The following is a 12,940-nucleotide window of genomic DNA, read 5'->3' on the forward strand; positions in this document are numbered from 1 at the left end:
ATTAAAGTATATGTACTTTAATAAGTATATATAGTATAATTTCCTAGCATATACACGTTATATATAATACGTATATATTTATATGACATATACTATAGTATGTATACTTTATATTAACTATACTTTAATAAGTATACTATACAACAAATCCTATTCTCCAGAGCAGAGAATGGTGGGCTATAGTCCTTAGGGTCACATAGAGTTGGACACGACTGAAGTGACTGAGCATACATACACACACCTTCACTGGGTAAGTAGCTAAGAGACAAATACTATTTCTTTAGCCATAAACAGCATTTCAGCACTTAGCATATTACTGTGGAAGCAATGGCCTCTCAATGAATGGAGGACATTCCAACTTGTTCTAACTCTGGGCACATAACCCATTTCTACACACCAAGTACAGAAGGAACTCCTCTGCCAAAGGCAACAGATCATATACTGATCATGAAATGCTGAGGGATTAAGTCTAGTGACAAGTTTCCATTGGCCAGGAAATCAGGGTTAAGGAGTAGCTTACTAAAATGAGCCATTAAGATCAGGAAGGTGGAGACTAAATTACTCACTGCTCCTCACCAATTCCCGGTAATTCCCAAAGAAAAATGACCTGTTCATTTTTCTCCAAAGCACCAGTTACCTTGGTTTTTTTTTTCTATGTGATTTTTTTTCCTTTATTGTTCTTTCCACTTCTTACCTTCACTTTGGTAAGTTCTCAAGGGCAGCAATGCCAAGAGGAATGTTGTCTGCAAGACTGCAAAGAGAGCCATAGGGTCTCGCCTCCTGAAAAAGATAAATTGCAAAGAAGAGAAATTTAATTTTAGATGTGAGCAGGTTTCTTTGAACCTATTGTGGAAGATAATGACATTAAAGGCTTCCATTCTGGGACTTTCCTGGTGGTCCCGTGGTTAAGAATCCACCTCCCAATGTAGGGGATGAGGGTTAGAATCTTAGTCTGGGGAACTAAGATCCCACATGAGGTGGGGCAGCTAAGCCCATGCACCACAATTAGGGAAGCCCTTGCTCTGCAACCAAAGATCACTCATGTTGCGACGAAGACCCGATGCAGACACACAAATAAAAACAAATAGGTAAACTTTAGAACGGCTCCCGCTCTCCTCTCCTCCTTATATCCACACCCCTTGTCACTGTGAATTTGGAGTCCTCTTCCAGCCCCACCCCACGATGAGCTGATTTTCCTGCTGCATTTGACTTGCTCTGGCTCATAAATGAGGCAGAAGTGATAATGTGTCCCCTTGGAGCCTGGGCCTCAAAAGACTTTCTGTATTTCCTCTTTTGTGTTTCCGCCTCTGGCACGAAAAGGACATTTCTGGGCTATTCTATTGGCTCCAAAAGGAGGATGAGTAACACAGGAGACAGAGGTGAGTCACCTGCGCTGCTCCAGCCCGGCCAGCCGAGGTCAGAAAGCAGAGGGCAGCTTTCCCAGATGGGACGCTGAGGCTGTGTGGCAACAGGTAATGGAGTCACCAATCTCTTCACACCAGGCAAAGTTTGGTGAAGAAAGATAGGGCAGAAAAACCCAGCCACACTCTCAGAAGAGCTCCATTCAAACTGATGCCTTGCAGGGGAGTCACCTCCCCTCTTCCCTGTCTCTCTCCTTAAAATGTCAGCTGAGAAATGCACACACGTCTCTGAAGGGGACAGGCAGAGCGGCATTGTTCTTGTTCAAGAGACCTTCTGGGACTCTTGTCTTCCAAGAGGGTTATGAACTACAGGCCAAAACAGCTCTGCTGATTCATCAGGTCTCTGACCATTGTACAATGTGAGGGCACAACAAATAAGCTGGATGGTCTCAAGAAGGCTAATATGTTCTTCACTTAATAATAAACACGTTAGTCAGGGGAAGTACTGAATTTCACTTTTCTACTGCAAACTCTGACTCATCGCAGAGAGAAACAAAGAAAAATTCAAAGTCAACTTTTACCTCCATCTAGTCTGCTTAGGGTCATCAAAAGCTAGATGTTCTGTGAGCCAGATCATCCATTTTCACTGCCCACACTATCCATTTGTTTTCTTCAAACAGCATTTTACACGAAATGGGAACAATAGTGAAGACAGGAAGAGGGTAAACCAAACCAGTCAATTACTCTCGAGTGGGCAGATCTGCTTACACAGGCGCAAAAGTCTGCAAACGACAGCTTTTCTTCCTGATCCTTTAAGCACCGCTTTCTGCTACTTCAACTGTTGACAACAGGTCATTCACACCCTGCTGAAATCCATTCACACCCTGCTGAAATGTCTACAGACAACTTCAGATGGGTTCCTACTACAACTGAATATCAAAGCTGGGAGGAAGACTGACTCAAGAGAAAAGAGTTTCTGCTGAAAACCAAAGTGAAGGCAAAGGAAAATGCCACAGTGGGGTTTTGACACTCACTGTGCATTTAAATATCCATCCAATCCCGGTCTATGGCACAGGGTCCCATCCTCCTAACATGTACATCACACAAGAACACAAGACTCACCATAGTGAGAAGAGCGTGCATGCTAAGTCGCTTCAGTTGTGTCTGACTTTTTGCAACCTTATGAACTGAAGCTCACCAGGCTCTTCTGTCCACGGGATTCTCTAGGCAAGAATACTGGAGTGGGTTGCTATTTCCTTGCTCATCCCCTCAATTCAAAAGCAGGTAATTCCAGGGGCAGGATGCATGCTGCCTGTGTCCCCCACATGAAAGGGCTATTTAAGATGTTTCTTAAAAGGTGGAGTCTCAGTAAATCAAATATTTACCAAGTCACAAAAATTAAACAAGTCATGGGGCAAAGAAACTTAAAACTAGGAGTTAGAGGCCACCTACCAGTTAAGGGTAACCAGAAATTAAAGAACACAAGTTCTCATATAACAGAATTGAAGATATGGTAATTTACAAAGGACCTATGTCTATGGTCTGGGTAGAATCACCAGGACAGTCCTGTCTGAAGCCCTGCCCTTTCCCACCATCTCACATGGCTGGTTGTGAAACTGGGGACCTCAGCTCCAGCTGCCATCGAATGTCCTGGTTTTCTTTTCATCAGTTCTCACAGGCATGGTTTTACAACCCACTGGACAGGGGGCAGCTGTGACCCAGTGGTCACCGCCTGCACAGAGCATAGTGGTTTTGTCCAGTGCTGTGACTAGGCAGCCACCATCCAGATACTGCAGGCTCCAGATCTCTCAGGACGTTTTGCAGAGGACTAGGAGTCCTAGCTGTTGTCTGAAAATCTTCCAGTAAAATCAATAACGTTTATTGAAACCTGCAGAGCAAGAGTCATGAGGGAGAACCTTCCAGAAAGCCCTGTGGAGCTCCTCCCTGCTGTGGAGCTCCTCCCTGCTGTGGAGCCCCCTCTGGGAAATGCCCTGTGAACAGGTTTCCTGCAGGCACAGAGCCTGACACTGTGGGAAAAACACAGATACCAGGAATTCTTATCCAAGGCCCCAGGTGACTGGACACACAGCCCACGCGGTTCCTCTCCACCCTTCCTACGTCAGTCTTCCTCGGGTGATCCAATTCTGAGTGCATCAGCTCTTCCCTGTGTGACCCGGAGGTGAGGGGGTGAGCTGTGCAAACGTCCTGAGGTGCTGAGCGCTGGGCATAGTCAAGACACAACACAGAGCCGGGGCTTGGAGGGGGCAAGGAGGTGAGTGACAGGAGAAATCAGACAGCACACAGAAAGGGAGAGCAGGCAGGGAAAACACTTAAGAAACTTTGGCTTCTACTTGGAGTGAGATGGGAGCTGCTGGTGAGTTTTAAACAAAGGAGTAACGTGGTCTTGCACAGGAAGGACCCTGAATGAGAAGAGACTGAACGGGGCAAGAGTGGCAGGAGCAAGCTCAGGCCGTGGTCCATGGGAGACAGATGTTGGCTTAGACCCCGGGGGTGCAGGGACGGCAGCGATGCTGGGAAGGGTGATGAAATTTGGGAGAGATTTTACAGACAGAGCTGGCAGAACGTGTGGGGTGGTGACAAACTGAGACATCACAGGTGGCTCTCAGAATTCTGGACTGCGTGCCTGGAAAATGGAATCACCACTAACGGAGAAGCAGAAGAATGATTCAGTGGGCTGTATCAGGGACTGCATGTGTGACATCTTAACTTCAGATGCTTACTTGATATTCAAATGAGACGTCAAGTAGCCAGCTAGCTACACACTGTGGAGTCCATGGAAGGAGTCCTGGCTCGGGGGACAAACCCAGGGGTTTTCAGTGCACACGTATAAAGCCACAGGACTGGATGATCTCCAAGAGGAGAACAGACAGAAAAGAGAAAGAGGTCCGAGCATGTAGTTCTGGGGCACTTCACACTGTGTACCGTGCCCCCTGACCAGATCAAAACAAAAACCTGGGACCAGGCTAGGCTCTCCTACATCACTTCAAGGATGAGGGCTGGTGTGTCCGGCATCAGCTGGCCACTTGGCACGTTCCCCCCACCGGCACTCAGGGCTTGGTTTTTCCTCCAAAGCTCTGCTTAATTCCCCAGTCCTCCCATTCATTCAACAGGCTTTCTCTCTCTACAGCTGTGAGAGAGAAGCAAGGCTGCATCTAATTTGCAATGAGAAAAGGAAGTCTGGGAAGTACCAGGTGGCAGAATTCACACAGGAAAAATACTTTTCTGCCTCAACTGCATGCCTTTGTCCTTACTCAAATTGTTCTCTCTCTCTTTTTAAAACCTTTTTAATTTTGTATTGGGGTATAGGCAATCAACACTGTTTTGACAGTTTCAGGTGAACAGGGCAGGGACTCAGCCATACACGTACGTGTATCCATTCTCCCTTAAACTCCCCTCCTATCCAGGCTGCCACGTAACGTTGAGCAGTTTCCTGTGCTATTACGGTAGGTCCTTGTTGGTTATCCATTTTAAATGTAGCAGTGTATACATGTCCATCCCCAGCTCCCTAACTGTCCATTACCCTCCCCACTGGCAATATGTTATTTCTCTTTAAAAAAATAATCCTAGTGTTTTAAAATTGAAGTATAGTTGATTTACAATATTGTGCTAGTTTCAGGTATATAGCAGGCAATTTGGCTACACACACACATATATAGTCAGATTATTTTCCATTATAGGCTATTATAAGATACTGAATATAGTTTTCTGTGCCACACAGTAATTCCTTGTTGCTTATCTATTTTATGTAGATAAGTTTGTAGTATATAATTTGTACCAAATCATTAGGACCATAGGATTAATGGATATAGACCAAATCTTTTATTTCTATTTTTCAGATCTCCATTATTCCCACCCAGACTATGAGTGCCTGAGGACAGGCTTGGATCTTATTCCCCACTGTCTATCACAGTTCCAGAATATAGTTGCTACCCAGTCAATATCCATTTAATGAGTAAAAACTTGTACCAATTTTCTTGCATTCTTTCTTCTTTGCATTAAATTTTAATTAAAATAGATTCCTTTTCAGGCCTGTCTACATTTTCTGTTGTCAAATGTTGCCTAATTCATACATGTCTTTCACTGACATTCTTTCTCTGGGGGGAAAATGGGAGGAAAGAAAAGAAAAATCACCCACTTTTTTGTAGAACTTCTCATTCAAATCCTGTCTCTTTGCAAAAAGAAGATGGCCTTTGAACATCCCTCGGTATAAATACATGTGTAGTAAAAGCACGGATTTTGAAAAATCTGTCCCTCTTCGTCAGCGCTTCTTGTTCAGTCATTACTGAAATATTTATTCCTGGGAAGTTTCCCCACTGCAAATAATCCCCATGAGAAGCAGTTTAATCAGTCACTTGCTTCCCAAGAACATGGGTGTGTTGCCAACATCTTCAAAACTGGCTCGGTGCCCTGATGATGTTATATGCAAATACTATTTTAAAGAAAGAAGCTGTTGAAACAGGATATGTGCCCAGTGTGTGTATCTTATGGAAGAGTTCTACGTGGCAGTACAAACAGTTGCTCACTTCTTAGAGAATCCCCACATTTTCCAGGTCTCATTCTTCTTATAGTTTTTTAAAGAGCCCTGCCTTTGAATGGACTTCCCTTGTGGCTCAGAAGGTATAGAATCTGCCTGTAGTGCAGGAGACCTAGGTTTGATCCCTGGGTCGGGAAGATCCCCTGGAGAAGGGAATGGCAACCCACTCCAGTTTTCTTGCCTGGAGAATCCCATGAATAGAGGAGCCTGGAGGACTAAAGTCCGTGGGGTTGTAAAGAGTCGGACACGACTGAGCGAGTAACACTCTGCCTTTGAAAGGGCCTCCACTGTTACAGCATAGGGCTGGTAACCCACAGGGTAATTTCACTCCAATTTCACCATCCCTTCCTCCTCCAGAGGTATGCCCAGGGTTCAAGCACTTTTCTCTTGCTCTCTAAACCTACCCAGGTAAGTGTTTCTACCAGTTGTGTAAGATCAGTCCTCAGTTATGAGGCTCAACTGACTCACACACTGCTCATTTGCTTTTTTAAAGCAACATTTAGTTGTGATTCCAGCTAGGAGTAAAGGTGAGTCTCTGTTGTATGTGAAGTCAAAGAACTGCAAAACCTGGACCCAAAGAATATGCAAGCATTTGGTAAATGCCAAAGGTGATACTTCATTTGAAAAAATAAATTACTCCCCCAAATGGTACTAACCCAAACATGGATGGGAAAAGGAAGCTGTAATAGTTACATACAGGTACTCTGACATAAGACTACTTAGAGTCAATCCCCCTTTTGGCACTTACTAACTGTATGACGATGGGCAAGTTACTTAAACCACCTGGGCGTTCATTTTCTTTTCTGTGAAATAAGATTAAATAACCTACCTCATAGGATTGCCATGAAGATCAAATGAGATTATGAGATCATACACATAGTAAGCCCAATTAATGTTAGTTTGATCATTATTGGTATAGCTTCATTTCCTTCAACAAAATAAAATCCAGATGAACAAAGATAAAAATGCAAGACCATTAAATTTACTAGAATAAACAGAGAACCCATACAATTCAACATGAAAAAAAAAAAAAAACACACAATTAAAAAATGGGTGGAGAGCCTGAGTAGACATTTTTCCAAAGAAGACATACAGATGGCCAACAGTCACAGAAAAAGATGATCAACATCACTAAACATCAGCGAAATACAAATCAAAATTACAAGGAGATATCACCTCATAACTGTAAGAATGCAAATGCTGATAAGAATGTGGAGCAAAGGAAATCTTTTGCATTTTTTTTAATTTTAGCTTTAATTGGAGGATACTTGATTAGAATGTTGTATTGGTTTCTGCCCAACAATAAAGTGAATCAGTCATAAGTATACATATCCTCTTGAATTGTTGATAGGAATGTAAATTGGTGCAGCCGCTATGGAAAAGAGCTTGGCAGTTAGTCTAAAAATTAAAAATTAGAACTATCATGAAAGTGAAAGTGTTAGTCGCTCAGCCTTGTCCAAGCTTTTGCAACCTCATGGACTGTAGCCCACCAGGCTCCTCTGTCCATGGGACTCTCCAGGCAAGAATAATGGAGTGGGTTTCCATGCCTTCTCCAGGGGATCTTCCTCACCCAGGGATCAAACCTGGGTCCCCTGCATTGCAGGCAGACTCTTTACCATCTGAGCTATCAGGGAAGCTTGCTATGAAGAAGCAAATTCATTTCTGAGTATTTATCTGAAGGAAACAATACTAATTTGAAAAGATATATGTACCCCTAGTTCATTGCAGCATTATTTATAATAGTCAAGCTACGGAGGCAACCTAAACGCTCATCAGTAGATAAATGGATAAACGAGATGTGGCACATATACACAATGGAATATTACTCAGCCATAGAAAAGAATTAAATCTTGGAATTTGCAATAACATGAATGGAGCTACAGATTATTATAAGTGAAACAAGTCAGAGAAAGACAAATACTATATGATTTTACTTGTATGCGGAATCTAAAAAATGAACATAGGTAATTTATAAGCAGAAACAAAGTCATAGATACAGAAAACAAACAGGTGTTCGCCAGAGGGAAGCGGGGAGAAGAGGAGGGAAATGGATGAGGGAAACTCAGACGCATAAGCTTCCTGTTACAAAATACATGAGCCACAGACATGAAATGGACAGTGCGGTGAATATAGTCAACAGCAATGTAATATCTTTGGTGACAGATGACTAGGCTTAATCATGGTGATCATTTAGAAATGTATTGAAATACTGAATAACCATGTTGCACACCAGGAACTAACATAGTGTTGAACGCTGATTACACTTCACAAACAAACTATTATGAAAAAAAGATCAGATTTGTGGTTATCAGAGGCAGAAGGTAGGGGTAGGGAGAATTGGATAATGCAGTCACAAGGGACAAACTTCCAGTTATAAGATAAATAAATACATGGGATGTATTTATGTATGAGATAAGTAAATACAAGCATGATAAAGATCTTTAACAGTGTTTCATGTTATACATGAGAATTGTTAAAAGAGGAAAATCCTAAGAGTTTTCATCACAAGGAAAAATTTTTTCTATTTATTTTGTATCTATATGAGATAATGGATGTTCACTGAACTTACTATGATAAACATTTCATGATGCACGTAAGTAAAATCATTATCATATACTCTACACTTATAAAGTGTTTTATTTAATTATCTCAGCAAAAATGGAAGAAACAATTACTTGACTAATACATAGGTGAATATTTGTACAATCTGTCAAGCATGACGTGAAACCAGGAGCAAAAGTAAAGACTGCTACAACAATCAAACGAACACTGAAAATATTCTAGACATATAATAGGTCTAAAACCAAACTGGGAACAATAGTTTCAATATTCATGTCACAGGGTTATGTCCCTAATATATATAAAGCTCTTAGAAATCAATAAGAAAAAGATAAGAAACTCCAAATAAAAACTGATAAATGACATGATTATGTAATTTATAAAAGAGAAAGAAATATTAATAACCAAAAAGAAAAAAGGAAAACTAGACACTGTCAATAATAATTAAATACATGCAAATTAAAGCTGCAATTGTTTATATCTGTGTGTGTGTCTGTGTGGTGTCCAATTGGCAAAGCTGACTTAAAAGACTTAATACCTAGCATTGGTAAGAGTTTGAAAAAGTAAGCACTGCTTGCTACTCACTGAGGCAATGACCAAAACCATCCCCAAGAAAAAGAAATGCAAGAAGGCAAAATGATTGTCTGAGGAGGCCTAACAAACAGCTGAGAAAAGGAGAAGTGAAAGGCAAAGGAGAAAGGGAAAGATATACACATCTGAACGCAGAGTTCCAGAAAATAGCAAGGGGAGATAAAGCCTTCCTAAGTGAAAAAGGCAAAGAAATAAGAGGAAAACAATAGAATGGGAAAGACTAGAGATCTCTTCAAGAAAATTACAGATACCAAGGGAATACTTCATGCAAAGATGGGCACAATAAAGGACAGAAACAGTAGGCGGACCTAACAAGCACAAAAGATTAAAAAGACGTGCAAGAATACACAGATGTGCAAGACGTGCAAGAATACATAGAATACACAGAAGAACTATGCAAAAAAAGTCTTAGTGACCTGGATAACCACGCTGGTGTGGTCATTGAGAGCCAGACATCACAAGTATGAAGCCAAGTGGGTCTTAGGAAGCATTATTATGAACAAAGCTAGTGGAAATGACAGAATTCGAGCTGAGCTATTTCAAATCCAAAAGATGATGCTGTGAAAGTGTTGTACTCAATATGCCAGCAAATTTGGAAAAGTCAGTAGGGGCCACAGGACTGGAAAAGGTTAGTTTACATTCCAATCTCAAAGAAGCGCAATCCCAAAGAATGTTCAAACTACCATACAATTGTGCTCATTCCACATGCTAGCAAGGTCATGTTCAAAATCCTTCCAGTTAGGCTTCCACAGTACATGAACCAAGAACTTTCAGATGTACAAGCTGGATTTAGAAAAGGCAGAGGAACCATAAATCAAATTGCCAACATCCGTTGGATCATAGGAAAAGCAAAAGAGTTCCAGAAAAACATCTACTTCTGCTTCATTGACCATGTTAAAGCCTTTGACTTCACAACAAATTCTGGAAAATTCTTAAAGAGATGGGAATACCAGACCACCTTACCTGCCTCCTGAGAAACCTTTATGCAGGTTGAGAAGCAACAGTTAGAATTGGACATAGAAAAATGGACTGGTTTAAAATTGGGAAAGGAGTACATCAAGCCTGTATACTGTCACCTTGCTTATTTAATTTATATGCAAAGTACATCATGTGAAATTCCAGGCTGGATGAAGCACAAGCTGGATCAAGACTGCCAGGAGAAATATCAATAACCTCAGATATGCAGATGACACCACCATAATGGCAGAAATCGAAGAGGAACTAAAGAGCCTCTTGATGAAAGTAAAAGAGGAGAGTGAAAAAGTTGGCTTAAAACTCAACATTCAAAAAACGAAGATCATGGCATCTGGTCCCATCACTTCATGGCAAATAGATGGGGAAACAATGGAAACAGTGACAAACTTTCTTTTCTTGGGCTCCAAAATCACTACAGATGATGACTGCAGCCACGAAATTAAAAGACGCTTGCTCCTTGGAAGAAAAGCTATGACCGTATTAAAAGCTATGACATATTAAAAAGCATATTAAAAAGCAGAGACATTACTTTCCCAACAAAGGTCCATCTAGTCAAAGCTATGGTTTTTCCAGTAGTCATGTATGGATGTGAGAGTTGGATTATAAAGAAAGCTGAGTGCCGAAGAACTGATGCTTTTGAACTGTGGTGTTGGAGAAGACTCTTAAGAGTCCCTTGGACTGCAAGGAGATCAAATCAGTCAATTCTAAAAGAAATCAGTCCTGAATATTCATGGGAAGGACTGATGGTGAAGCTGAAGCTGAAGCTCCAATACTTTGGCCACCTGATGCAAAGAACTGACTCATTGGAAAAGACTCTGATGCTGGGAAAGATTGAAGGCGGGAGGAGAAGGGACGATAGAGGATGAAATGGCTGGATGCTATCACGGACTCTAAGGACATGAGTTTGATCAAGCTGCAGGAGCTGGTGATGGACAGGGAAGCCTGGTGTGCTGCAGTCCATAAGGTCACAGAGTCGCACACGACTGAGCAACTGAACTGAACTGAAGTTACAGCAGAAGTGATTCAGGGATATGAGTGAAACTGGCAGAAGAAGAGACAAAAATAGATGAATGAAATAAGATAGAATCCTCAAACAAGTCCTTATATAAACAGGAATTTATTTTGCTGTAAATAATAGAATTCAAATGAGTTGGAAAAAAGTAGTATGATTATAAATATACCACATTGAATCAACTATATCTTCCCAGGCCAGGTGGTATAGCAGTAAACAATCCACTTGTCAATGCAGGGGATGCAAGAAATGTGGGTTCAATCCCTGGGTCTGGAAGATCCCCTGGAGAAGGAATGGCAACCCACTCCAGTATTCTTGCCTGGAAAATTCCACGGACAGAGAAGCCTGGCACACTACAGTCTGAGGGACTGTGAAAGAATCAGATAGAAGTGAGCACTCAGAGCCTCACTGGATCAAATGCTTAAAACTTAAGAAAAAAGTTGTGACATTTTACCTTTCATCTTATACAAAAATCTGGAATTTTGAAAAGCTAAATGTAAAACCAAAGTAATAAAAGTATTAGAAAAAAAATAAAAGCTTAGAAATAATTTTCAGGTGAAAAAGGTCTTTCTAACCTAGACAAAGCACGTAAGTGATTAGATTGCAGTCGATTACACAAACATCTAAAACTTCTTGCAGGACTTTCCTAGTGGTGCAGTGGATGGGAGTCCAGTGCTAATGCAGGGGACACTGGTTCCATTCCTGGTCTGGAAAGAGCCCACATGCAACGAAGCAATTAAGCCCAGGTATCACAACTACTGAGCCTGTGTTCCAGAGCCCAAGAGCTGCAACCACTGAAGCCCATGCTCTGCGAGAAGAGAAGCCACCACAGTGAAGAGCCTGCACACCGCAAGAAGAGTAGCCCCTACTCGCCACAGCTAGAGAAAAGCCCAGGCAGCAACGCAGACCCAGCATGGACAAAAAGAAAATAAATACATTTAAAAACAAATAAATAAAACTTCTGTGCAGCAAAAGATATTTAAAAATAAAAGCATTATGAATAAGCAAAATGTGGTATATACAAACAATAGAACATTATTCAGCCTTAAAAAAGAAGGGAATTCTGATACATTCTACAACAGGGATGAGACTTGAGGACATTTTGCTAAGTGAAATAAGCCAGTTACAAAACTGCAAAGACTCTTCCATTTCCATGAGGTACCTGGAGTATTCATGGACTAACTGAAATGGACTGGAATGGGTGAATTTAACTCAGATGACCATTATATCTACTACTGTGGGCAGGAATCCCTCAGAAGAAATGGAGTAGCCATCATGGTCAACAAAAGAGTCTAAAATGCAGTACTTGGATGCAATCTCAAAAACGACAGAATGATCTCTGTTCGTTTCCAAGGCAAACCATTCAATATCACAGTAATCCAAGTCTATGCCCCAACCAGTAATGCTGAAGAAGCTGAAGTTGAACGGTTCTATGAACACCTACAAGACCTTTTAGAACTAACACCCAAAAAAGATGTCCTTTTCATTATAGGGGACTGGAATGCAAAAGTAGGAAGTCAAGAAACACCTGGAGTAACAGGTAAATTTGGCCTTGGAGTACAGAATGAAGCAGGGCAAAGGCTGATAGAGTTTTGCCAAGAGAATGCGCTGTTCATAGCAAACACCCTCGTCCAACAACAAAAGAGAAGACTCTACACATGGACATCACCAGATGGTCAACACGGAAATCAGATTGATTATATTCTTTGCAGCCAAAGATGGAGAAGCTCTATTCAGTCAGCAAAAACAAGACTGGGAGCTGACTGTGGCTCAGATCATGAACTCCTTATTGCCAAATTCAGACTTAAACTGAAGAAAGTAGGGAAAACCACTAGACCATTCAGGTATGACCTAAATCAAATCCCTTAGGATTATACAGTGGAAGTG

At 41.4% G+C, this 12,940-nt stretch overlaps 1 protein-coding gene across 1 annotated transcript in view; it reads right to left on the reverse strand.

The window, feature by feature from the left end:
• The window catches only part of OSMR (oncostatin M receptor), a 67,934-nt gene that overhangs the window by 49,299 nt on the left and 5,695 nt on the right, over positions 1–12,940 (reverse strand). Inside the window, exon 2 of the mRNA XM_010853750.1 lies at positions 695–780. Within this exon, the coding sequence (XP_010852052.1) occupies positions 695–767 (73 nt within the window). The 5' untranslated portion in view covers positions 768–780. The remainder of the gene's footprint in view (positions 1–694; positions 781–12,940) is intronic.

Source organism: Bison bison, unplaced genomic scaffold, assembly GCF_000754665.1.
Source record: "Bison bison bison isolate TAMUID 2011002044 unplaced genomic scaffold, Bison_UMD1.0 scf7180017864331, whole genome shotgun sequence".
Taxonomy (NCBI): Eukaryota; Metazoa; Chordata; class Mammalia; order Artiodactyla; family Bovidae; genus Bison; species Bison bison.